Source organism: Phalacrocorax aristotelis, chromosome 10 (genome assembly GCF_949628215.1).
Source record: "Phalacrocorax aristotelis chromosome 10, bGulAri2.1, whole genome shotgun sequence".
In the NCBI taxonomy this organism is placed as follows: Eukaryota; Metazoa; Chordata; class Aves; order Suliformes; family Phalacrocoracidae; genus Phalacrocorax; species Phalacrocorax aristotelis.
The window spans coordinates 15,114,602-15,142,528 of record NC_134285.1 but is presented as its reverse complement, the minus strand read 5'-3'; the positions used below and the strand labels follow the sequence as shown (position 1 = coordinate 15,142,528).

Sequence of the window (27,927 nt, the reverse complement as noted above, 5' to 3'; positions counted from 1 at the left end):
ACATTTGTGAGAATAATTCCCATGCTACATGTCTGCCCTGTTTCTGAATTCTTGTGTCTGAACGCCATCTGTGACAGAGTGGCAATAAACATGCATTCATTGGGGCTGTCTGTATCTTCTTACGTTGGTTTTTTAAATTTTATTATATGATTTAATTAGAAGTTTAATAATTTTAAAACTACCAAAACAGAGCATGTAGGAAAGTTCCTTTAATAGTGAAGCATTAAGTTGTCTAAATTGCCTCACAGAACCAAACCTTGGAAGCATTTCTGAAGTATTTCCCCTGCTAAGCAAGAGGGATGTGATGAAATGAAACAAAAAAAGGAAATGATATTTCATCTGTATGGAAGGATAAAGTACATTTAATCCAAAACAGGCTACTTCAGTATTGATGGTTTACTTGTGGAGTTCAATAATTTTAAAGTAGAAATCTTATTGGTATTAACTCTACCACATGTAGGATGAATTAGTCTTATAGAAAGGCACACATGTTACTGTACATCATAGCTATCAAAAAGCCAAAGCCCTGGAAGTTTAGAGGGTTTTGTAACTTCGAATACAGCTGTCTTAATTTTAAAACAAAAATATTCAGCTTCTGGCAACTTACATAGTAGCATTTCTAATGTTTTTCAAACAGCCATTAATGTAGTCAAGCTGTGTTTTTTCTTCTTCTGTGTGTAATCATCTGCTCAGTGGTGCACTCTATAACTAGTAGCAGGAGACAGAGGAGTGGCCTGCTGTGATTGATGGGGCGAGGCCCAGCAAACTGAAAGAGACCCATCTGGATTAGGTTTTGGGAGCAGTCAGATGTTGAGAGGGAGGTCAGTAAGCCTTGCATTAGCTCCCCCTCCTTCACCACCCCTATCATCCACACTCATGCACACATTACGATGCTCACACGCCCTCATCTATAATTGATGCTTGGTTTGGGCAGATGCTGTATGGCCCGGGACTAGAGCAGCTGCTAAATTTATGGAGATTAAAGAGAGCAGGATGGTACAGCAGGTATTTTTACTTTTATTTTCACTTGAAACTCTTGATTGCCTCAAGCCAGGGCATTTCTTATAACCAGCTGCACCACTGCGTGCAAGACTTCTAATATGTGTTTTGTTGCTTAAGTCTGAAGGAGGGTGAACTATGGCGGTGATTTTGTATCTCTGCTCTGCTTGATATATCTAACTGAGCTGTTCTTATAACCAGGAGGTTTACAGAGTAATGTTGCATTTTTCCTTGTTTCTGTGCCCTAAGGATATGATACAGTTTGGCTCATTTAACTACAGTATGAGAGGCTTTCTCTAAATGTGAAATATCTCTTGCCAAAGAAACAAAACGCACCAAACACAAAATAGAGTAAACCAAACAATACACTGTTAGTTAGACTTTAAAATGCAGGCAAGCAGAAAGGTTTTCATTTAATATATTTTTCTGCTGCAAGTGTTGTTTTTAAAAAGGAACACTGAATAAGTAATGTTTTCTGTGCTCTGTCTTTTGTGTACAAACATAACAAGCTTGCTTTATTATGTTTTGACACTTCTGCATTTCTTAATTATGAAATCCTTTCAGAGCAGAAGATGCTGAAAAAGCATGTTGAGATCTGGGATACCAGCAGCGTTTTAAATTCTAAGCTTTTCTTCAAATGGAGGAATATATATGGAACAGGAGCGATGTCACTTACCTGCATCATTGGAATGTTTTCTTTTTTTTTCTTTAGATTTCAACATTTAACCAGAAAGCAATAAATTTGATTTTATACACTGCCACGTAAAGCATATTTTTCAGTTGAAATGTGGTTTTCATTAAAACTCAGGCCAGAACATTTAGCAGAGCCTGACTGTCTGCCATCCTTTGTTCTTCTTTCTGTTGCCAACAACTACTTTATTAAAAACCATGCACAAAGTGAGCATTAAGAGGTCATTTAATCTTAAAGATACTTGGAACTGAGTCTGAAGGGACAACTTCTGTTTAGCCTCTTATGCCTAGGAGATGTCTGTGTACTGTCAACTGCAGTTTTGAGATTATTCTAATACCTGAGTTCATAGACTAATTTAGGATCAATATTTCTTGTTGCTTTTAGAGCCATTTCGTATTTTCAACTTAATCCATTAGATCTTCCCATATTCATTTTGGTTCACTGTATTTTAAAGGGCACAGTAAAGGGACATTTTAGGTGATTATATTTAAAGAATTTCTGGTTCATTAAAAATCTATTCAAATGTATCTGACCTTTGTGCAGTCTGGGGCTTCCATCAACCACACGTATATAAAAATGTGTGTTACATGGCACTGCATTGTTCTTGATACAAATTTGTATTCTAAACAATCGGCTATTGGCTTGATACACATATAAGTAGTAAAGAACTTGTCTACACATACATGTTTTATACTATATTGTAATACTGTCTATTGAATTAATTGTGACTCATAAATTCACACTAATTTTAAAGGCTAGGAAAGGCTCCACTAGGCACCAATTTTAAAAAAACATACCCTTGACCATTTGTTGTTTACTTGCCAATGGAGTCTCAGTTCTAAATATGTTATACAGACCTCAGTTTACCAAGTCTAGCGGAAGAGGTAGAGGGGACTCAGCAACATGAAGGTGCTGGAATTGCCAGAGCCGTTTTGCCATTTTATGATTAATCTAAAACGTGAAATGTTTGGTGTTGCTGGTAAAAATAATATAAAAGTTCAACCCTCTTAATTAAATATTAGCTGTAATTAGCACTAAGTGTGAATGATTTTAATACTAATTAGGGTCTCATGGAACTGCTGTCAATGTTAATGAGAAACAGTGTGGGTCTAAGCAACATCTGGTTTAGGACTCAAGGTAGTATAAAAACCTGGACATTAGCCCTTGGTCCCTTTGTTGCTGTTATTGTTATTTTTTAACAGCTGCTGACTCTAATGCCATGTTTAGCCTCTGACATGAAGGAATAGTGTAAGGACCAGCAGTAACCAGCTACCGTGTTTCAAAGCCAGCACAGTGAAAATGCTTATATAGGCAGAAGCTTGATTTGCTTTTGTTCATTCTTACCACTTGCTGAAGTCCTTCCTGAAACAGTTGATAAAAAAATTTATAATCCCCTGCCTCCCCCACAAATTTTAAAAATATTTCTTTAACATTTAATAAATGTCTCTGGTGTAATCCAGTCATTGCTGGGCTTTACTTCATCTGGTTGTTTTTGGTTTATTTAATTTTTGGGTTTTTTTTTTAATAGTGAAAATATTAGGTAAAAGAAGTAAGAAGGGGACCTTGCCAGTTTAATGTAAGAGGGTATAAGTATACTTTTACAAGAATTTTTAATCTCCACTGAAATTTAAACAGGGCAAGTTTCAGTGCAGCAATAACCTTGGAATAATTGTAGATATATGCAAATGAAACTTACTGACTTAACCCTGTGAAGTAGGTAAATGCCACTGTTTTCATTTTAAAGATGGTTAATTGAAGCAATGTAAACTACTTGCTCAAGGCCATACACTAAAATAGTAGCAAGGAAGGGATTAAAATTAGGGAGGGTTGGATTACTGATATAGTTTTAAATTTTTAGGACACACTGAATGCCTTTTACCAAGGAAAATTTAATTTTGCCTTCTAAGCCTGCCATGTACCAAGGCTTATTCCTGTGATTTTGCAAATTCTTAAAAGCTCATGAGTTTAGGACCAGTTCAGGCTGGAGAACTGATGTCTGAATTAGTTGAAATTGGCTGGAAAGATCCTTAAGTACAAAGTGCAAAAGGATGTTTTTTATTTATCCTGCTTATTTTGAAATTAGGAAATCAAGGACCGATGAGTACAAATAAGCAAAATCCCTACAACTGTCCTGTACAGGTACTTGTATATGCTTTGGTAGGAAAATGACAGGGTATTAAAAAAAACTAATTAAACATTTACTCAAATATTCATTTTTACATTATGTGATATTTAAAGGGATAATTTCATCTTGTAAATCAGTTTATCTGAGTTTGGTATAGTCCATGTATTCATGGCTTCTAATACTGTGTCATCTGCAGCATCATGTTTTGGACATCTTTTATATAGGTTCTGAAAGATTGTTCTGTACATTTCTGCCCAGAGAATTAATACTATTTTGTATGAGTAGAGCATTTAGTCAGAAGTCTCTAACTGATAAATTAACATGCTCAACTATCCTTTATTGTATCAAACATAAAGATGGATCTATCGGTAAAGAGATGAGGGAATTTTTTAATAGTATAGCATTATTTTGAAATGGAAATGTAATAGTATTATCTTCAAATTTAAAGCCTTTAAAGTTCTTAATTCGATTTCTTTTGACAGCCTGCAATATAGAATATTTCTTTTATGTTAAGATTTTAGGACTGATGCTTTTTTAGATTAAAATATTTAATATTTTGATTGAATCTCATGGTTTTTTTTGCATTTGTTGCTCAATACAGTGGACCTCAGAGTATTTCTGAATATCTCATAGAGCATTATTTCCTGTCAATACTTTCAGTATATGTTTATGTTAGCAGTATGCACCCAAATCCTGCCCTATGTGTAGGCTGTATATATTGTCTTCTGCAAATGGTAAGTCAGAATGGATCACAGACCACGGGCTAACCTTATTGGAGCTCTGTATTGGTAGTTGCACTCAGTAGCCTTTGGAATAAACTGAGCTTTGTCCCTCTTTATTGTCTGAGTTGAGGCATTAGTTCAGGTAGACTTCACTGACCTTTCCCCATTAAAGAATAGTCTACAATTATTCAGAGAACAGCAGATTTCTTTGTCTAATTATAATAAAATTTAATAGGGTTAACAAAATGTATTTAAGACGACATTTTCTCCTTGAGAAACAGGCATTGTGCCCTTTTCAGGCCAGCAATCTTAGCATAATCCTATCATCACTTTCTGTGTTATGTATGCTGGATCATGGCTTATTTTACCTAACCCCACATTTCTTCTTCCTTTTTTCTCCTTTGATTTTTACAGGGTAATCAGGAAGCTACAGCACCTCCTGACACAATGGCACAGCCTTATGCCTCAGCCCAGTTTGCTCCACCTCAGAATGGTATCCCTGCAGAATATACAGCCCCACATCCTCATCCAGCTCCAGACTACACGGGCCAAACCACTGTTCCAGAGCACACGTTAAACATGTACCCTCCTGCTCAGACACACTCTGAACAGAGTGCAGCTGACACAAATGCACAAACTGTCTCCGGCACAGCCACAGTAAGTCATGGTTTCAGCTATTTCTAAAGCAGTATGTTTCAAGTGACATGTATATTTACTGATAAGATTTATTCTTACATTACACTTAATAGTTTTGCACTTCATTTGTGTTAGGATTACTCATCATTTCAAGGTTGAAAGTCTGTCAAAGTTTATCGTTGAACTTAGAGAATATAGTTTTGTTGCTTTTGGATCCGCTTAGTAAGTGTGGGAACTTTGTAGAATCTGTAGTTTCCTTTTCTACAGTGTTAGACAAAATGATTAATAGCAAACTCATGAATCATAAAATAAAGTTTGACTAAGTCCAATATGGCAATATATTGCAAAAGAGTGTTTGTAAGCATTCATGTGGAGGAGGGAGGGAAACAAACCAAAACCAAAAGTCACCAACAAAAAAAACCCCAAACCAACCAGACTAATTTTGTTATTTTTAATGACCTCTGTATTTTTGACACTTCTGAGTAGTTTTCAATAGAAGCATTCATTGAATGATACTATATTGAAATTACTCGCGTAACTGTGTGAATGAGTATTGTGAAGAGTGTGTCTGTAATACTGTATTTTCTAGAGAGCTTGTTTGTGCAGCCATTACCAAAGTTGTGTGTGGATCTGTGCTCAACAGAGCAGAAATGACAGACTTTTTCCTTCCATTTGATTCATAAATGAAGTCCTGAAGTGTCATGAATTATACAAGAGACTCCTTGGATGGCCCTACCTTGTCATTTAAGTCACAAATTTCACACATTGATAGTTTAGAGCTTCTGTCTTAATTCTAGATTGGGACACTATATATCCAGTGCCAACAGCTGGTAGATTTCTGAGCCATCAGCCACCTGTATTATGTATAGGATCTAGCACAGAACAGAGACCGCACTGCAATTTGACCATTCATTTGAAACGTCTCTACTAGCTGTCCTCGTCCTTGCCACAACCATGCTTCACACCTCATCTTACCTCCCATTTCTCCCCTGGCATATATCCAACATGAAAAGTTTAAAGCATTAGGGCAAGAGGAAAGGGAAGTTCTGAAGTTATCGCCATGTCACTAATTTCTTTGTATGGGTATGAACAAGCAAGGGAAGCAATATCAAAAGCACAAAAAGATATTTCTTGCTATTATCATGGAGATGTCCCTGTGAATTACTTAAACAGTTTTCTGGTTTATGCAGAAAAATGTTTCAGTTCTTTTATTTTTGACTTGGTAACTTTTTATTGCCCTGATTGGCCCTTTTCTCTAGTAGTGTGGGAAAGTTTAAGATGAAGACCATGCTATTTATTTATATCTCATGGTATTTTTTGCAGCTCTACAGTGTCCACTCTTATTCATCTCTTTGCTAAAGTAACTTCCTGGTTCTTTCCAGCTTTTAAAGTTTTCTTCCATAATAATTTTTGATTGTTGTTGAACTCTTGTCATATGCCACTGACATTGGTTTAGAGTAGGAACACTAAGCTGAATAGATACGCCAGAAAAGATTGGATATCAACTTAAAATATAGTCTTTCCTACTGTCCCTGTATCATTCTTTTTATATGCTACTATTTTGCTGGCTCTTTTGACCACTGCTGCACACTGAACAGTCCACTATGATGCCAGCTCAACCTTTTCACATTTTGAAATGGTTGAGTTTTTTTGCCATTCAGTTCTGAAGTAGAAGACTGTCAGTGCTAAAATCAATGGTAAAACACCTGTTGATGCGACTGGGACAGGAGCTCATCCCTCATCATTTATTGCTTTCAATTTATTGTGTTTCCTCACCCTTTTTTGATTTTTCAGTTTGAAGAAGTGTTGGTTTCTTTATCAGAAAAGTCAGGTATGCATTTTTCCAACATCTTCCATGGCAAAGACTGATGAAAAGAAATAATTGGGATTGTGTGCAATGCCCTTATCTTCAAGTGCTCTATGGAATCCCAGCTCTAACAAATCCTATGATTCCCTTGAAAGTTTCCTGCTTCCAATATATTAATATGTATTATTGCTATTTGGTTTTGTATTCTTTGCTATCTGTTCTTCTTATTTCCTCTTTGACTTCCTAATATCCAACTTATATTCTACCTGTCATATGCTTTCTCCCTTCTGGTTCCACTCACTTACATTCTCTGAAGAATTACACTGCAATTCCACTAACCTTTTGTATTTGGGGAATATAGTATAGTTATTCGCTCTTTCTATTATGGATCTTTTCCTTGCCTTCCTGTATTCTTTTTACAGAGGAATCCACATGACTTTTTGAAGTAGCTCCTGTGATGTTTATAAAGAATTAGATTTTCTTACTTTTGTCTTTAGGGTATTTTTATGAAAGTTTGGGGTTTTTGTTTTGTTTTGGGTTTTTTTGTTTGTTTGTTTTTTTAAAAAGATACATTTTCTAAATTGCAATGTTATATTGAAAGTCATGGATACTATCCCTGCCTGAAGAACAATGCATTGAAAATACACATTTCCCATAAACTTGTATCTATGGATCTACATTGTTCAAAGTAGCCTTAACATTTAACATACTACTCACCAGTTATTTTTGCAAATTTACAGTCAAATATTGTTTACACAATTTAATTATGGGCACTTAGATCTAAAATCGGTTTTGCTAGTGTCTCATTAGCATTGCACTTAACACATTGAAGAGATATTATAAATAGGTATATGTAGATGGATCCCAGGCAGATTTGACATGGGCTTTGTAATATTTTGAGGGTCCAGCTGTGTACATCTCTCCACAGGTTTAATAATACACGTTTTTATTATGAAATAGAGCTTCAGTAGCACAGTGTCAACATTGTAACTCCATGTGGTCTTTATTGTTGAAGGCAAAAATATTGTTTCTTTCCAGTTCCTGCTAGCTTTCTGAATAGTTGGTTTCCAGTCTTAAAGAATCATAGAATCATAGAATGGTCTGGGTTGGAAGGGACCTTAAAGATCATCTAGTTCCAACCCCCCTGCCATGGGCAGGGACACCTCCCACTAGACCAGGTTGCTCAAAGCCCCATCCAATCTGTCCTCGGACACTTCCAGGGACGGGGCATCCAGAGCTTCTCTGGGCAGCCTGTTCCAGTGCCTCACCACCCTCATTGTGAAGAATTTCTTTCTTACATCGAATATAACTCTACCGTCTTTCAGTTTAAAGCCATTACTTCTTGTCTTATCACTCCATGCCCTTGTAAAAAGTCCCTCTCTGACTTTCTTGTAGGCCTCCTTCATGTACTGGAAAGCTGCAATGAGGTCTCCCTGGACCCTTCTCTTCTCCAGGCTGAACAACCCCAATTCTCTCAGCCTTTCCTCATAGGAGAGGTGCTCCAGCCCTCTGACCATCTTGTGGTCCTCCTCTGAACTCGCTCCAACACATCCATGTCCTCCTTTTGTTGGGGGCCCCAGAGCTGAATGCAGTACTCTAGGTGGGGTCTCATGAGAGCAGAGTAAAGGGGGTGACTCACCTCCCTTGTCCCACCGGTTACACATCTTTTGATGCAGCCCAGGATAAGGTTGGCTTTCTGGGCTGCAAGCGCACAGTGCTGGGTCACGTTGAGCTTCTCATCAACCAACACCCCCAAGTCTCTTTCCTCAGGGCTTTCAACCCATTCTCCACCCAGCCTGTATTTGTGCCTGGGGTTGCCCCAACCCATGTATGGGAGCTTGCACTTGGCCTTGTTGAACTTCATACGGTTCGCGTGGGCTCTCCTCTCAAGTCTGTCAAGGTTCCTCCAGATGGCATCCCTTCCCTCCAGTGTGTTGACTGCACGACACAGCTTGGTGTCATTGGCAAAATTGCTGAGGGTGCACTCAGTCCCACCGCCCATGTCTCCGACAAAGATGTTAAAGAGCACCTGTCCCAATACCAACCCCTGAGGAAAGCTGCTTGTTACTGGTCTCCACTTGGACATCGAGCTGTTGACCAAAACTCTTTGACTTTGGCCAGATTTAATTCTTTCAGGGCTTTAGCTCTACTAACCTGATCCCTGGCTGCTCGGACAATTTCTCTGTATTCCTCACAGGTTACCTGTCCTTGCTTCCACCCTCTGTAGGCTTCCTTTTTGTGTTCGAGTTTATCCAGGAGCTCCTTGTTCATCCATGCAGGCCTCCTGGCATTATTGCCTGACTTCCTCTTTGTAGGGATGCATCGCTTCTGAGCTTGGAGGAGGTGATCCTTGAATATTAACCAGCTTTCTTGGGCCCTTCTTCCCTCCAGGGCTTTATCCCATGTTACTCTGCCAAGCAGATCCCTGAACAGGCCAAAGTCTGATCTCCTGCAGTCTAGGGCAGTGAGCTTTCTGTGCGCCCTCCTTGCTGGATCTTGAATTCTACCATTTCATGGTCACTACAGCCAAGGCTGCTCTTGAGCTTCACATTTCCCACCAGCCCCTCCTTGTTGGTGAGAACCAGGTCCAGAATAGGACCCCTCCTCCACTTGCTCTTCCTGGTCAGGTGGCCTCTAACAGACCTCCACTGTAATGTCACCTGTCCCTGTCTGCCCTTTAATCCTGACCCATAAGCTCTCAGTTGCTCCTCATCCATCCCCAGGCTCCAGCTGGTCATTGATATAGAGGGCAACACCCCCTCCTCATCTCCCCTGCCTGTCCTTCTATTCCAACATGCCAGTCATAGGAGCCAACCCACCATGTCTTCGTGGTGCCAATAAGATCATACCCCTGCAGATGTGCGCCTGTCTCTGACTCCCATTGTGCATTCCCCATGATATGTCGTTTGCATAGAGGCATTTAAGTTGTCCCACCCCCGATGAAGCTGAGGTAATGTCTGGAGTGCCTAGAATTCCTTTGTGCTGTTCCTCAGGTGTTCTCTGCTAGCCTGTGATCTTTCTCCAGGCTCTGGGCATCTATTTCTGGCACTGGCATCAAACTGGTAGGAGTGGGATGGATCGAGGTTCCCCTTCCCTGGTAATTTTAGTTTAAAGACCTCTTCACCAGCTTGTCAAGCCTATGACGGAAGATGCTCTTTCCCTTCTCTGACAGATGGACCCTATAAGCCCCTAGTAGACTGGGTTTCTCAAAGAAAGTCCCATGGTCTAAGTAGCTGAACCCCTGGCTGTGGCACCAGTCCTGTAAGCATTTGTTGATTCAACAGATTCAGCTGGCCCTTTCAAACCCCTTCCCTTTCACAAGGAGAATTGATGGAAAACCCACCTGCACTCGAGTTGCTTACCACCACTCCCAGGGTTCTGTAATCTTTCTTGATTCTAAGTAGAATTGATGTGAGGACATAATGGCATTTGTTTGGTATGTTCCAATATTTTTATGTAGCTTCCTTTCAGTAAGCTGTATTATATGCCTTTAAAAGGAAAATCAATTGATCAATCATCCACAAAAGAATACTACTGTGATTAATGTAGACCAGCTATTGGAGGCAAGACCAATTTTTTAATTTTCTTATTCACATGCATATTTATGTACATGTGAAGCTGGATATACCACTAAAATTGGGTCGTAACATTTTGAAATATGAAGTTAATAAACTGCAGGGTAATTATCTAATTTGTAGAACTACTACCAGAAGTGACTTAACCTCATCCATGAAGGACTTAATCCATGTTGAGGGTAGACACATACCCTGGCTTTCTCTGTGTGTCCAAGTTTCTTTCTTTTTGTCTGAAAGAATCCCAACACTGAAGATAGAGCTCATGTTAGCTCTAGTGCAACACCAATAAAAATATAAATAATAAAGATAAAACTAAAAGTGTAAAAAGGTTCCATGCAACTTCTCTTGAATCCTTTACTGCAACACAGAGTGTGTTCCTGGCCCAGATGGAACCTGCAAATTGAACAAGTTTCCAATTACCAGTTTTATTACAGGTTTGCAATTTTTTGCACAGTAGAGTGGAATTGTTACAGAAAGTTTGTAGACTTTATTTCCTTATGAGTAGAATCTATAGGTTCTAGTAGAGGTTTCCTGTATTGACTTTGGTCATTCAGAGCCTTTTATAACAGGTTTAATGTTTTATTCCAAAGTTCTTTTCAGTTAAGAAAGAACATTTTCTTGCTTTTTCTCAAACTGAGTAATAAGAACTTAAAGAAATGCCGTTATGGAGTATGGAATGATCTGGTATTGTTAAGATTTTACTTTTCTGCACATTATGCTTAATTCAAATAATTTAGTGAACATTAATTTAGCAGTGAATATGTGGGATTAGAAATGCACTTGTACTTGCACAAAGCGTGTTTCCTAGTGTGAAAGGGTATTCTGTATTCTGTTAGGGTAAGTATTGGTCATTAGAGGTGCTTAGATTGTATGTATAGGGATTGCTAACATTGTATTTTGATGCTATGAAACAGAAAATGTACAGGATGAAAGGGAAGTAAATATTTAAAGACAGGATGATTTAGCTGAGATAATATAAAATCATCTGTAGGTAATAAAATACTGTCAAAAGTGGCTTTGAGTCTTCTCTGAATAATACGGTTTTCATCTTTTTAGATCAATATGTTTGTTTAGCTTTAATCAAGGAAGTAGTCCATCTGAGTATATGCATAATCAATACTCATCCAGTACTGGGTTATTTAAGTGCTGGTAGGCTTTTGGAGTTGCATAGCATCGAATGTACTTTTAGTCATTAACAAAAATGGTAAATTGCTTCTTTCAAGAAGGATGGATCAATGAGAAGTGTATTACAAAGTTATGGTAAAAGTAACATGTCTGACGATTTTAGAGTGGGTTTGAGTGTTATGTGAAATAGTTACACATTTTAAAGGATTTTTAAGTAAATCATCTGATCATTTTATGAAATATGAAATCACCTTTTTCATATCTATATGCAAACACATATAGTTCTGAGAGTAAAACCTGTTCAGTTTTTGCTTTTGTTTTTTATGCATGACTTCTGTTGATGTCAGGGGGAGATGAGTACGTAAATACAAAAAGTGTTAACTAGGAACGTGTAAGAAAGCAGGTAATAGTAAAATAAATGTGGTTTCTCTAGTGTTTCTGATTCTAAGAGTACTATACTAATAATGGAAGTAAGTATCATGGTCTGGTAAAAACTGAGTTTGTAATGACGCTCTGTGATTTTTGTGTGTGTGTGTGTATTTATATAAAAATATTCTGCTCTAAATTTAATTCTATTTTTGAATTAGAGAGAACTTGAGGTCATTGTTCAGTCTTTTTGCCTTGGACTGTGACTTCACCAGACCAGGTTTCACAAGCTGCAAAGCCTTGTTAAGTTGTGCACTTGGATAGGAGTTGTTGAGGGAAAATGCGGTTTACTTGGAGGAGTTGTGGTGATTCAGTGCATAGTGCTTTTCTAAGGTGGCTCTGAATCAATACCCAGCTTGGCATTAGTGGATGGAGTGCTGCTGAAGTCCTGTACAAGACATGTAGTGCAGAGGTGTGGGTTGTCTGTGGTCATTGAAGATGGTGAGGTATTTTTCGCATAACTCCTCTGTTTCAACTAAATTTCAGCTTGGTTACTACCAAAGGTCTTCCTGTAGCATCCACTGAACTTGATACTCTTCTGTGTTAAAATAATTTATATATTAGATACTAGATGTCTGTTGTTACTGGTGTCCTGCTTTACTCTGAAATTTTGTATATTCTTTGAGACATAATGGTTTGTAAGTTGATGGTTTCTTTTCTCAGTGTTAATTATGTCCAGATTTGTGCATTCTTTAGCCATGTTGCAGAGGCCATCTCTTAATCTTCTCAAGGATTTGGGAAGGCTTAGTGATACTCTGAACTGAAATTTTTTTTTGCCATGTTGAACTTGATTGTTTTGGAGAAGAGGAAGATATACAACCTTTGTTGATTTTTTTTTTTTTTAAATGAATTCTCCATTGCGCTTTTTAATTATAATAAGAAAAACAGTAGCAAGCATTTATAGTAAAGTGCTTTAGTGCATTGTCTAAGCCTGCAGGTGGGTATACTGTTACTGCAGTTGTCTGCAACATATTTCTAGTTTTTATTAGCTCTTTTTCCTGCTCTGTCCTTTATATAAATTATTGGTGTGAGTGATTTTTATTTCTTTCTTTTTTTTCTCCGTAATACTTTTTCTCCTGTTTCTCTCCTACTGTTTTATCCCCAGTGTGTCCATCTCTTGGGGGTATGGGTTACATCAGCTGTTTCATGAAATTCTATCCCATATTAAACAGGGGGATATATCCTATGTGGTTTAGACGTGTCCATCAATCGTTCTTATAAGTGTGCCTCTGAGATAGAGATGTTTAAAACAAAGTTCTCCATAATTTGCTAGTTCGTCATGTAACTGTGATTGTGCTTGTTACCCTTGAGGTAAACTTCCTTGAAGTCCAACATACCAACTATATGCATAGTGAGTAGAAACACTTTTCAGTGCTGCTGAGCTCAGCTGGTGTTATCTTTGCCTCTGAATATTCTGCTTTTCCCTAGTAGGTTTTCATAGTGCACCTGGAATGCAGATCCTGGAATTGCCTCTTGTGGCTTGGGAAGAAAAAGTGGCTGGCTTGCCTCTGTGTATAGTTCTGTCTGGAAAGCATTCAGAGCAGAATTAAAGTACAGATAATCACGTCAATCATTCCTCTAAACAGTGGCACTCGGAGGACTGTGCTCCCCCTGTGGAGGAGCTAGGAACTTTTCACCACGAAGCAGTTGCCTTGCAAGTCAGATTTCCCGATGGATATTTTTTTTCCCCAACTGCTATCAGTGACCCAGTTTTTATTCTATTTCACTTCCATATCTTTGTCCCTAGATGTTTACCACCAGTATGCTAGATAGTTGATGATATTTCGACAATTGTTACAGCACTCTTTATTCATCTAAATCACACTCGGCTGGTGTAGCCTATTGTATCAGCATGGTGTGCTATTTCAGTTATAATACCTATTAGATTTGGTCCCAAATGCTGCTTGAAAAAAATACTTCAAGGAGCTTGTTTCAAGACCCCAAGTGCTTCAGAGCTGCAGAAGCAAGCGACCTGGTTCAGCTCTGACTCTATAGTGAAAAGATCAAAACTGACATCCCAAATAGATAACAATGCTGTGCTGGTTTGTTGAGGCACAATAATGACTTGTGATCATAGGCATTATTACTTCTAAGAGGCTTCCTTGCTGAGAACCCCGCGTGCAACCTTTGTAACTATGCCCCACGTGTATTCCTTTGCTTATGCTAAGGAATAGCAGGAACATATTGCTCACTTTAGCAGCTGTATGTGTCAGTGCATGCTCTAAAATATATTCTTCTCAAGGATACACAGACCCTTAAAGTGACTGTTTGTTATGATAACGTTTATAAAGCACCTGTTTGTATATTTAATCATTTTGCTTGGTGAGAAGATAAACACCTTTTTTTTCCTGTGTTGCTAAGTTAACTTAGGCTTTGCTCCCAGAAAGTGCTTGTCATTTTGTGAGTGGGTATCCAGTGTGAGAGCAGCTGTTACACTGCCAGCTAATTTTGCCACTGCATGTACATCAGCATGTCTTGTGTTCTGAAATCTCAGTAACTGATCCTTGTGATTTAGATATCACCTCAGCTTATTTTTCCCTTTGATTCTCATAGCAAGAAGGGATTGCAAATGTGACATTGAAAAAGAAGACATAAACATTACTATTCTGGGTTTTTGTGATTTCAACTTTCTTAACTTCTCACGATATTTGAATGCTTGAAATTGGTGAAGTAGTAAAGCTGAACTTCTCCCCAAAGTCAAAAAAAAAAAACCCACCCAGGGAAAAGAGAGCAATTACACTCGGTCATCTCAAGTCTCGTTTGCTCAAATAAATTGTGGGGCAGACTAACAGTTCTTAGATCACTTGAGCTGGTTATTGCAGCCAACATTAAGGCAGATTTAATGCACAAAACATTGCATAAGTCTTCTCAATCACATTGTCAACCAGAGATATAGTCATATTACTCCAACTTGAAAAGTTTATTGTAAAAAGCATTGTCAATTAATTTCTGATGTACCAAGTTTAATTGGCCAATTAAACAATTTAAGATTTTCTTCCTGCTTGGCCCTGAAAGAGTTAACAGTATTGTTTTTTTTGAGTTTTCTTGTTCTTTGTATTGTCTCTTTACTTCTCCATACCAATGCTTTCACATGTTACATTATTGACTTTTTCTTCTCTCTATGCAATCTAAGTAGCCATGGTATCCAAATGCTTTGGCTGTGCTTTGGGTTCTGATGTATTGAGAAAAACATTTATTGCACATTTTGCTGAATAAACTGAGCATAAACTTCAAAGCAGATTTTGGTATGATGAAATAGCTAATTACAACTTACTTTGTGTTTGACCTTCTGCATCTTTGCTTCACATTATAACATGGTAATTAAAATTGATCCTTACGGGGGCGGGGGGGATTTTTTTTTGTGAAAATTAGCTCTCATTTTCACGAAATACAAGAGTGGCTGTGCTAGGTTAGGTAAGAATAATGATGTTTTCCATTCTCTTGTAATGGGCATGCAAATGGTAGCTAATGGTTTGCAACTTCATCAGAAGTTGTTCGATTCCTCCCTGCACCAACTCTTTGTAATTGCAGTATAAACTTCTATATTGCCTGGAGTACCTTGTGCAACGGCATGAGAGAATAACTTCTTGGTTAACCAGCAACATCCTTAGGTCCTTGCTTGCAAGAAACTGGCTCTCCATTAGAGAGATTAGAATGGTCAGGTAGCACAGGTAGATGGAAAACTAACAAGGTTTGTAGTTAAAAGCTGTGAACATTGTTCGGACTGGCTTCCTCTTTTCTTCCTTAAATCATAAGGCTGTATTTCTGTTCATGTGACAGTCTTTGCCCAGGGTTACACAAGAACTAAACTTACTCTCCTACATGACTACACATGGGTCTCAGTTAAGGATGGCTTAGTGGCTTACTCCCCCTACCCAACCCTGAAAATATTTTTTTCAAATCCTGTTTATACTCTCAAGTTTCCATTCCTCTCCCACAAACCCATGTCTTCAGCTTTCCCACACACCCACCTACCTACCCACAGAATTACTTTAATATTAAATATTACTCATGTGTGGGTTTGCTTACCACTTGTCCCTGCTTAATCTGTTCCCTTTGTAGGGTCAGTATGAGAGTGTGACTTGATTCAAACATTTAACTTTCCTATTGATTAATACTAGAAAGGCACATTGATCTGTCTTGGCTTAACATGCAAGCAGTTGAATCCACCTGTAAGTTGGAAGCTGCTTTATGGTCTACTGGTGACATCACAGGGTGAAATACACATCACAGGCAGAAGCTGACAGAGGACATTTGTCTTATTAACTAGATATGCATTGAGGAAATGGTTAGAAGTTCTTCCTTTCAGACTTTACTGGAAAAAGGAATTAGGATGAACTAATAACCTACCATGCACATTGTGCTGTATTTGGTCTTTCTGTGACATGCAGAAAGATTTGGGTGGTCATTTTAAATTGCGCAGATCTAGATATTAAATGGTCAATAATTTATCAATTAATTGTAGAAATCAGTAGAAATTCCAGATGAAGGCATAAGTAAGAGAGCAACATGTTTTTTTCTGTCTTCACTTAATCCTACATATAGAGGGCAATTTCTTTACAAAAGTGTGATGTGGAAATAGTAATATACATGTCAAGATACTTCCTGCAATTTGAAGACGACCAGAATAGTGGATTTTTTCTGTCCTGGTTCTACTGGAAGATAACAATGCAGCTAGGAGGTCCATTCAGGCCATTAGGCTATGGGAGATGGACTTTGGCTATGAAAGCATACATAGTACTGTAAACTGCAGGTAAATTATATTTAAAACTATTTGTAGGAACATAAGATTACTGCCTTAGTGAATCTGAACTTCTTAGTATATAATTTTCTGATTTTAATGTGAACATCACTGTTTAAATAGAACAATTTCTTACTGTTCTTATTATGCTTTTCTGATTCCTATTAAAAACAAAATGCTTTAAAATATATATATAACATCAATAAATTAGAATAATAATACATGGACAGATGAGTATCTTTATTTTAAAAATTTGGGTACTCTTAAAACTAAATTTACTTTTGTTGTTTTATGTTTTGTTTCCAGTTAAGACAGTTTGTACTTTACAGTTGCATATTGTAGCTAGACACTATTTAAAATAATGTACACATTTGATAATTTATTAAAATATGCATTTACAGTAGAATCTCTCTATCAAAATGTTACATGCAGTTCTTCCCCAGCAAAAGAAAAACCCCTATTCTGCTCCTCTTCGTGTGAAATCTACATATTTGCTCTGGATAAAATCTAAGTTCTTTCATGTTGATACATGAGCAGTTGTTAACCTGAAAAAAAGGTAGTGTCAGCTGATTAAAGTATAACTTGATCTTGTTGGAGTTGTTTTTTTCACATGTAAGTAGTAGCCATGTGCTTTGTGCTTCTTATTTATGTTATTAAAGATGAATATTCACTTACTTTGTTGGCACTATAGGGATAGAGGGTAAATATTTCCTAACATAATGAGAAGGTTTTATATACATATATAAAATAATTGCTAGTTTTTAAGAGAAAATTGCATAAATGCAAAACCTACCTCTCCTTTTGCTTCCTTCTTGACTGCTTTTAATCTTTGTGTGCATCTTAGTTGTTTTGTCTTCATTTCCATCTTTACAACACTTCCCTTTTTATGATCTTCCTCTGGTTTTCCTGTTATGTTATTTTTCAGTATGTCTGCTTTGTCTTCACTTCCTGTTTCTTCCCAGTTTTCACTAATTCCAAGATCATCTAGTAGTTGACTTTCATTTCCACCCCACTATAGGAGTTACAAAGCCAGCTACCATTGATTTTCTGTGGCGTGGAGAAGAACATATACAAATTCTCTGTTATTTCTGTATATAGATTGCTGCATCTTGCTGGTCCTAGATGCTTTTTCAGATGGTATCCCATGCAGTTGTTTGCAGTTATCAGCATATCGTGCTGCCTTTTTTTGATTTAGAAAAGCCTCTCAAGGGCTTTCTAAGAAAGACCCTTCAGGCCATCTACAACTCTTGCTTGAAGGGGCTTTCTGCATTTGCTTTTCCATCAGAGACCTCTCAGCCATTGAAACATTTGCCACTGCCATTGACCTTCTCTTCCCTTTTTGGGAACTGCTTCTGAGCTACAGTTAGAGTCTTATCTTAGTATACAAATTCTGAGATGCCCATTTAAAATCCATCTCAGATGGCAGGAGAATGTGTAAGGTCTCTTCAGGTCTTTCACAGCCGCAGCAATCAGTTCTGCAAAAGTGCTTGTGAGAATGGGGGGATTAAAAAGCACCCACGTGGCAGCTTCTTATCAGCCTCTGCCACGAGGTTTAATAACACCTCCAGGTGTGGTAGACAAAGAACATGAAACTCTCTATTGATGGAACAGGGACTTCAAAGATTGTTTGCCATTGAGGACATCTCAATCTCTATATATTGACTGACTGCAGATTCTGTAGTAACACAGACACTGCCTCCCAGCTTCCTTATAGTAAGAATGGAGTGTTTCTCTTGCTGTGTTTTTTTTGCTTTGGATTTTAATTAGAATACCTTTCTTTCATCCTCTGATTTATAAAAGAAAAAAAAAAAAAAAAGAAGCAGAATGCCTTCTGATTCAATCAAAAGAGAAGAGGAAAGTGTGATTTCAATTGGCAAGTCTTCTATGCCTGTGTTTTTGTTGCTGTTATAAAAGTGCATCAAAAGATATCAACTATTTAATTTAATAAGGATTCACATAAGTTCCAGCTGTTCCAAATAGTACCTAAATATTTGATTTGAAAACAATATGTGTACCAGCACTGCAACATACTGCAGGCATGATCACCCAGCTATCCAGAAAGATCTGTCTGTCTGTGCCAAAGAGTGTTTGCAGTTGAAGCTTCTGTATCGGTAGCTTCAGTTAATAGAAGACCTTGTGGGTTATAAGCACATAATGTGTGAGATAAGAGAGTTCTACAAAACTGAATGGAAACTATATAAATTTACTATTTTCAAGTTACAATAATGCTGGGACACCTAATTTTGCTTTTCATAATGACATGGGATATATTTTGTAATATGCTTATATTACAAAAAATATTATTTATTGCTGCCCTTATTTAAAGAGATTTATCACCAAAAATATAGCTATAAAATGTCAATTTACTTAAAATATTTGAAAGTATTAGTTTTAACATGAAATTATATTCAAACAGAAATTCTATGGATTTTTACTTACATCAAGGAAAAATTAATAGTTTAGGTGAGAGAAATTTGCTGTTAACTTGTGCATTTACTTGCAAATGGAGCAATCCTATTGCCTATCTGCTCAGAGTCCTCACTCTTTTGGTTCTAGGGGTATGGAAATACATGGGTTGTGCTAAGCAATATAGTTTCTTGTGGACACATTCCCTGCCCTTCATTTCCTTTCCTACTGAGTTTTCAAGTACAGTGTTACCAAATTTAATGAAACAGATGCTGAGTTTCACCTCTGAATATTTGTATTTATTTCCTTGTTCTCATATATAAGCCCTTCCTTTTTTCTTTCTTTAAAGAAAGACTGGCAGAGACAGGTGGCAAACTGTCCTAACCTGGAGCAGGAGAAATAGTGGAGCTTTGTTTTTTATATACGAATTTCACTTTTTCTCTTTTTAATACAGTATGTATTCAGTTTTGACAGTGTATTTGGGAAAATAATATTAGATGGTGTTAAAAAGTAAAGGATATAAAAGAGAAATCAAAATCAGATAAAAAGGTAGATTGTAAGCGAATATAAAACTTTTCTTTTACAGTAATCCCTTAAAGTGATGAGCTCAAAATATGTAAAAATTAGTGGGTTTTCTAGGATTTAGATTTCCTGGGTTTTTAAAATTTCTTTTTCATTTACAAAAATAATAAAAAAAGAAAATTTGGAGGAGTAAACATGTTTGTAGGGTAGACATTGATTCATTTCAAATGCATAAACAATGTTTGATACTCATGAGTGGGTGATACTATATCCCAGTAAATTTACACTATGGTACACAGTACTTTAGTGAGGTTTTAACTGCAGAGGTAAGTCTTGCAAACACTTATAACTGAAAGGGTTGTGTACTGGTGTTCATAATCAAATAAAACTTCTTACAAAGTTCTTAGATTCAGGGATAGATACCTGCATAGCAGGGTCCTGAATTTATGCAGAGCAGCTGGAAAGTGGTGTTTGAATATGCTTGCATTATGATTTTATCTTTAATACAAAGTGATGGGTGACATTTTATTTGAGTTGTAGGCATTAATTGAGACATCAGGCTTGTGATGAAATGACAGTACCTGCATATATGCACAAAGATATCCAGTACTGGCTACTATTACGGCTATTTAAAAATTTGTTTTTAAGGTAATCTTTAGCATATGCTTGTAGTTATAAAGCTTTGGAACACTGCAGGTTTCACTCATTGTAAAACTGCTGAAGACTGGCAGTATATGTACTTGTGAAATGGCTCATGCATGCAATAAAAGCACTTTCACAACAGTATAAAATGTTGCTATTGGCTTCTCCCTGTCTCCAGCAAGCATTTCCAATTTTAGAATTTTCTTCCTCTCATTTTTGAGCTAGGTAGGCTCCCTCTTTTCATTTTTTTTCCCCACTGAGTTGAAAGTGTTGCAGATCCATTTCTTTTATGTCTCTGTTCTGCCTTGAAAGAAACGTGCAGCCATTTCCCATGTTACTTTTCTTTTTGCATGTACAGCAAAGTCAACTTTCCAAAGATTCTGATGTGTTTTATAGACAAAACATGTCCAGTCAAAGGTACTAGTGTCTGAATCACTGATTCAGTTCTGTGCTTTCTAATGGAAAATTTTGTCTTTATTATTATTGTCACAGCAAGAGATACTTCTGTTTTTGACACAGATGTGGGTTTTTTTGTGTGTTTTGTTTTTGTTGGTTTGGTTTTTTTTTTTCAAATACATACTTTCAGGACAGCAAATTTACCTTATCCCATGTGTCCACCTTAGCCCGAAGTATCTAATTTTTCTGCCTGGAACTTTCATCCAGATGCAATTTGAGGACTTGGGATATTTGTCTGGAGATTTTCAAAGTTAAGATTCCCAAATAGATTATTACAGGCCTAGAAATGTTTCATATACTCTCTGTGTGCTAGATGATATAGATGATATTAATAATCTATAGTAAAAATAAGTCATTTTGTATGTCACATTTCTGACTGAGAAATGTGGTGGGCCTACTAGTCACATATGCCCTGGTCATGCACTATATAAAATTGCTTTTAGTATCATCAGCTGTTTGATATCTCTATAGACAATCTTTTCATGTAGCAAACTGAATATAGTCTCAGTATCTCCAGTTTCCTTAACCTAAACACTCCAAATGTATTGGCCCAAATTTGAGTAGCTTTCTGATTCACAGTATTATTGATTTGACATGCTGATTTGACATATTTTAGGTACTAATCAGTTAGACCTGGTAAGTATAGAACCAGCTAGATACCATAATTTAGGAACGGGGTATTTTTTATTTTGCTTGAACTTACTGTGTCCTATGCTTTTTAGCCTTTTGCCTTCAGTGGGAAGGCAGGCGGGGCTCATATTCCTGAATATTCAAGTTTTGTATTTTCATCTGTCTGTCTGTCTGTCTGCCTATCTATCTATCTATCTATGTTCTTCCTTGAAGAATGGTACTTTGTCTTTATTACATGAAAAGGAGACTTTTCGGTTCAACATAGAGTTAATCATTACTTAAGTCATTCACAGAAAGTTTACTGTATGTGTAGCATAGTCATTCCACAGGTATCAGAAGAATCATTTGAGTTTAGACTAGACCCAAGTCTGGTTTACAATTTACAGTTTAATGAGCATTATAAGTGTATTCTGTTCTCTTCTGGAAAGCTGTGTGCCCTCAGGTGTATGTTCTTGCTGCTGGGACTGAAAAGAGGGGAACGAGGCTGTCTGGTGGTATGTTTGTCAAAGTTTGTTGCCCCTGCAACAAACTGTACGTTTACTACAAGGAGTTGTTCTTGATCATACTTTTCAGGTGAAGAAATGGGAGTTAACTAGGAAATCCCTGAGATTTAATTGAAAGTACTTATCCTTTGGGGATGCTTTGTAACATCCTGCCCTACCGATCAAATGCAGCAATCAAATGTGGTATTTGCTTGGCAGTTTTCAGTAAAAGTAGATATTTCATGCCAAATGTTATTTACATTATTTACAGATGGACTCTTTGGTAAATTGAATAGTGCCCAGGTGATAAATTTATTGCTCTCTCATTTGCAAAATACCTTTGTATGTTGATCTTCTGCGGATAAGGTTTGTGAAAATAATATCCTAGTACATATTTAGGTCAATTTTATCACTAAGAGAAAGAGCTTTGAGTGCTGATGAGGGCTTAAAGAGCTTTTGTTTAAAGAGCTTAAAGAGTTTTTGTTTCCTTCAGTCTTATCTCTGTAGTCATGTATTCACTGTCCATTCTACTGTATAATAAATGCTGAGTGGGAAATACACAAAATATCTGACGCTGATGTTAGTGCTACAAGAGTATAACGTAGGGGTTCAGTGTTGCACTGTACAAGCTTGTTGGTGCTGATGAATTACCTTGTCACAGAGATGTAACCAATGTTATGAAATCTTACTGCGGCTTTTTTTTTTCTCATAGAGATGTCACAGTGACTGAAGGAGGATGTATGACATGCCGTGTTACTGCCTTAGGACTAGAATGTGTTGTCTGCTTTGGTGCAGCTGAGGGACTAAGGGGTTTACAATACTAGCAGCTTGACAGGGTACAAGGCAATCTATTGGTGCATTATAGGGCTGCTCTAATCTGATTTTGAATGCAAGGCGACCCTTCTTTTTTTCTCTAAAATTTCTGACATTTTTACCAGGCATTTCCTACCACTCTTATGGAGTAGTACAAAACAATTTGAGATAGAGAGCTTACAAGCTTGTGACCTCAAATTATAAAGGTATTTAGATTTGGGAGTGGACTGTAAGACTGAGATATTTCTGAATTTGATGCTACTGCTTTAACCTAGTGTGATTAATTCTTTCCTGTTGAGTTTAGGGGATGATCCCTTCCAAGCACATCATGAAAAGATTGATTTCATCCTTGTGACCATTTTGTGAAATTTTTTTGAATTACAATTGTTGTTTTTTTTCCACTTTTGCAGAGGAGGAACTAGGGTACAAGTAGTTTAAATAACCTGCCAGAGGCAAATCTGTGACAAAACAGGTTGCAGCAGCTGGCTGTCCTGAGCCCAAGTGAGAGATAGTCTTTTTCCCATAACAACAGAATGCTATTGCTGAATTTCATTTTGAACCGGTGTGTGCTTTTGGAGCATTGAGCATTGCATAGATCACAGTCTGAGCTTGATTTGTGTGAATTCTATGTTTCAGGTGTATGAAGAAGGAAAAATGGTAAAATGCTCTCTTACTTAGGAAATACGTATTTTTTTTTAAAAAAAAGCAAAACTCCACAGCTTGGTTTAACTTTCAGACATACCATGCAGATCACGTGAAGCTAACATCTCTTCGTCCGCCTGCACCCCCTCCTTGTGATATGTGATAAGAGTCATTGTGTGTGGTAGCATCGAGCAAGATGCATCTGCTCCTTTGCTTTGGCATGGTTTCCAGCTCTCATCGACAGAGGAATGGGATTGAGAAGTCAAAGATGGGGCATGAAATGATATGAGGAACATGACTGTTGCCAGGATCATGGCAAAGGTCAGGTGACAAGGGTCTCAAACTCCCTGTAGCATGCTAAATGTGAAAGCGTTCTGCTGTGTTATTTAGCTTTACAAATACAGGGACCTGTGGCTGTCAAAACAGAGGGAGACTGAAAACTGGCCTTTGACTTACTGGGTTGTTGGGTTTAAAACCTACACTGCAAAGTCTTGAGAAAGCTGCAAGAAGGACACCAGAAGATCACAGTATGGTCAAGGGGACAAGGAGCATGACTGGAAGGCAGGTTGACTGGCAGCATCTTGTTGGAAGAGGGCACTGTAGAGAGCAAAGTACCTCAGCAACTCCTTAATCTGTTCCATCTGTAACAGTTATTTATGTTTGGGGCTTTTTTTTTTCTGCAGTAAATGCATCAGGCAAGGCCAATAGTAATCTATCTCTCAGTATGATTACCAGCAAGCAGAAATCCCTCAGAGGCTGAGACTGAATTACTGTTCTTTCAACCATTGTCTCTGCATAAGTGTGCAAAACATGGTAACAGAGCAGCAGATACCCTTTATCCCTTCCTGTGACATTTTCCTTATGGTCTTCCTTTCCTTTCAATGTCTTCTTTTTCTTTTTTCTTTTTGCCATCACTCAGGTGCCTGTGGATAGGCGGATAATGCCCTACCCTGCCACACACCCTCAATAGAGAGCAAAGAAATGACAGGTTTAGACAGGCATTGTTTCTCTTGGAGATATGCTCAGCTTATGCAATGGTGTTCGTTAGCCATAAATTTTCTGAGAATGTTTGTAAGCTTACAGTTTTGCCTTCCTTTTGGTAAGTTTCAATACCTAACATTTCATACTGATTTGCCAGGAAAAATATTTGCAAGCAACACTGTATTTGTGCAACATTTGGACAATACATTAATCAACTGTAGGTTTTTTCTCAAATGTGTCTATGCATATGGCATGGGGACATTTCACACAACGTACATACTGCCTGATTTGCTATATGTTGTGGAGGGTTTTTTATTAAATACATAACATGATATGTAGTTGGAGCACCTATGACCTCAGAATTGCAATGATTCTTGTACCAGGAGTACTTCCGTGTATCGGTTTGCTACAATATGCTGTTGAATACTGCAGAAAGCATAACAAATACATTTGCTGTTTCTAAAAAATTCTTATTTTATTTTAGAATAAAATTTGCATGAGAAGGTTTTCTTCACGTTGGCATGAGACCATATATAAAGCATTTGGCAATTTTGTGACTAGTCATTTTCATGGATAGTGGAAAATTAGTTTTACTTCGCATTAATGTTTTTATTAAAATTAAGGACTGTATACCAAAGTGATTTCAAATTCAGGCAAAAAGAAATTATAAATGTTCCTAAACAATGATAGCTAAAATACAGTGCTGTATATGAGCTTTCACTTTGATAAATACTTACTTATGAGGTCATAAATACTTGAGGTACAAAAGGTTAATGTAGTGTGAAAGGCTGTAAAACACAGTGAGCAACCTGCTAGATCATAATGATGCATTAGTACCTTTCAGTATGAATGCTAGTGGTTATAAAATCTTTGGGTTTAATTTATTCTGTAATACAAGAATATAAAGCCAGAGTATCTTCACCATGTAGTTGTACTTATCTTTTTATATTTATTTTTCTTTGTAAAAAAAAAAAAAAGAGCTTTCATTGACTCCTAAGTGCCTACTGACTGAAAATGATAAAAAACTCTTTTTGAGTAATATAACTTCTGAAGAGCATATGTTATAGGTGTTGTCTGTGTACTCAAAGTAATAAAATATAGTTAGTGATTTTTTTGCCTTCTGTGTATTAACAAGTTTCCATGAGATAAAGTAAGCAATAATGCATAAAGGAAACAAAAGTGGTATAAATTCTGTAAAGTAGTAATGGAATTTACCTTTGAAGAGAAAGAAATACAGTGCTACATTCACAAAGTGAGCATTCACTGAATAATAAAATTTACTTTACTGTAATAAACTATAGTATTTCTCAATCCTAGAGGTCTTCTGTAGTTTATAGTTGTCTACAACATGCTGATGCAGCTAATATTTCTCATTTAATATCTATCTCTGTGAAGTGTTAATTTTCATGCTTTGGTGATCATTGCTTTTTACTGAAGCAAATTACTTTCTCTTACTCCTATATCAGAGTTTATGACAGATCAGGATAATTTTACTGTAATTAATCTTTTGAGTCAGTTCCACTCTTTTCAATGACATGCCATGTCTTGGCCAGGCTAAATTGAAGCAGTTAATAAAATCTGGAATCAAATATGAAAAACTTTTCTTTATAGACTGTTGATACTTGCTTTCAGACTCCTCTGCTCTCTGGTTACAAAGGAAGTATTTTACATTCAATTTATTCTCTCCAAGAAGTATACCTGAATCTGGGGGATATTAAATAGTTTTGAGGAATTAAACAAGAAAAATGTCTATGGGGAAATATTTGATATAGATACATCCATCTCCTAATGCAGAAGCCTGGTTATTTTTTTGTTATTATTTTTAGATATTGAAAATCAACATATTCTGTTCTCATTAAGATACTATTTAAAAGATGATAGAGTTTGGATTGTGCAAATATATCTTTGGTAGATCTCTGTAGATTATTATTTTTAGTTTAAGACTATATTTAAATCTGCCAAGAACACTGCAAGCAGTTTCTGCTCTGACAGAATTAGCACAAAATACCTGTGAGAGAACAGAAAGTTAAATAGGTGTCTTGTAAAAGCCTCCATAGCATCTCTGAAAATAATGTATTTCTTAACAAATTTTGAGATGGTTTATTTTATTTTGGGACAATTGGTCAAGCTAGAAATCCAAATAACAAAACCCCAGTAGGCCAGTATATCAAGTGTTGGATATATGACTCCTATTGTCAAATGCCGCTTTGTGTTACAAAATACAGGATTTGGATGATAACACAAAAAAGTATTATATATTACCAACTCATACTTGTATATTAGGTTATGAGGCTTCCTGTATCATAATTCTGGGCACAAACTTAGTTTTGTTTTGTTTTGTTTGTTAGGGGTTTTTTTTTTGCTATAATATTCTCAGAGTTTGCATTGCATTAAAGCAGCCACAGCTGTTTAGTCATTCTCGTTGACTAGCTGTATATTTCAGTAATGACTCTTCCTTTTTTTTTTTTTTTTTTTTTTGAATTAAATATCCTCCTCATGCTACAGTAATCATGGATATTCTTAATAGAATATGGGGGAACTTAATTAACCTTTTCTTCTTCCTTTTTATTTAAAGGAAATTTGAAAAAAATCAATGGCGTGGTTTCTAATTTAATGCCTGCACCCCACAATGTCTATTAGAGGCTCTTCACATGAGTAAGTCAGGTGAGACAGAACTGCTCATCTTTAGCTCACAATTCATTTTCTTTTGGCTGAAATGTTCACCTGACATTCTAACCAGGGAAGAGTAAGAGTCCTGAGTATATGTGTTAATAAATATATGTTCTTCATGAATTTATATAATCTCATAACTGCAGTCATTAAAAGATATTGGATGGTTATGCAAATAACTGAAGGAATTTCAAATCATACTTACCACTTGTAAGTCTCATTTTTTGACCTGCTTTTCTTTCTTTCTTTTATTTTGTAAATAATAATTAAAAATGCTTGTGATACTTTTTCTCTAGCTATTGAGTGGTCAAGAGGTGCATGGCATTTTGGAGCAGGTGAATTCTTTACTGAGATGGCAATGAGCAAGACAGTGAAGGTTATAATTTAAAATTTTAGTTCTGAATCCAGTCTCAGAAGTCCAACAAAGAGCTATTTAACAGTATTTCCTTTAGAAGTAGAGGAAGGGGGAGGTGTTACAAAAGTAGATGATACTAAATGTAAATGGAATTCATGCCATATATCTGTAAGCGATTCTTTTATCTTTCTCTGGATGAAGTCAGTTTAAGTTTTCTTAGTTTCTTATATTACTAAATGAGTTTTACACCCAATAGCTGTTAATTATTGTTATAACTTCTTCTTATATTATTGTCTAAGTTCCACTCACAAAAAGAATATTCTTAGCTCATCCTGAATAAAGTCTGTCTTTACAGATTAACACACACCCCCACCCCCCACCCCCTGTGATTTCCTTACATTCCTGAAGTATGGTATATACAGTGTAGGCTTGGTTGTCAAACTGACTGACCAAACCTTTTTTTCTTTAAAATGCAGTAAAT

At 36.8% G+C, this 27,927-nt stretch overlaps 1 protein-coding gene across 14 annotated transcripts in view; it reads left to right on the top strand.

The window, feature by feature from the left end:
- Nucleotides 1-27,927, top strand: part of RBFOX1 (RNA binding fox-1 homolog 1) — a 1,436,581-nt gene that overhangs the window by 1,286,109 nt on the left and 122,545 nt on the right. For 13 of the 14 annotated variants that reach the window (XM_075105333.1, XM_075105334.1, XM_075105336.1 and 10 more), the window contains one exon: nucleotides 4,952-5,194. In XM_075105333.1, the coding sequence (XP_074961434.1) occupies nucleotides 4,952-5,194 (243 nt within the window). Of the gene's footprint in view, nucleotides 1-951; nucleotides 1,006-4,951; nucleotides 5,195-27,927 lie in introns of those variants that run through there. The other variant, XM_075105343.1, reaches the window with a different exon arrangement.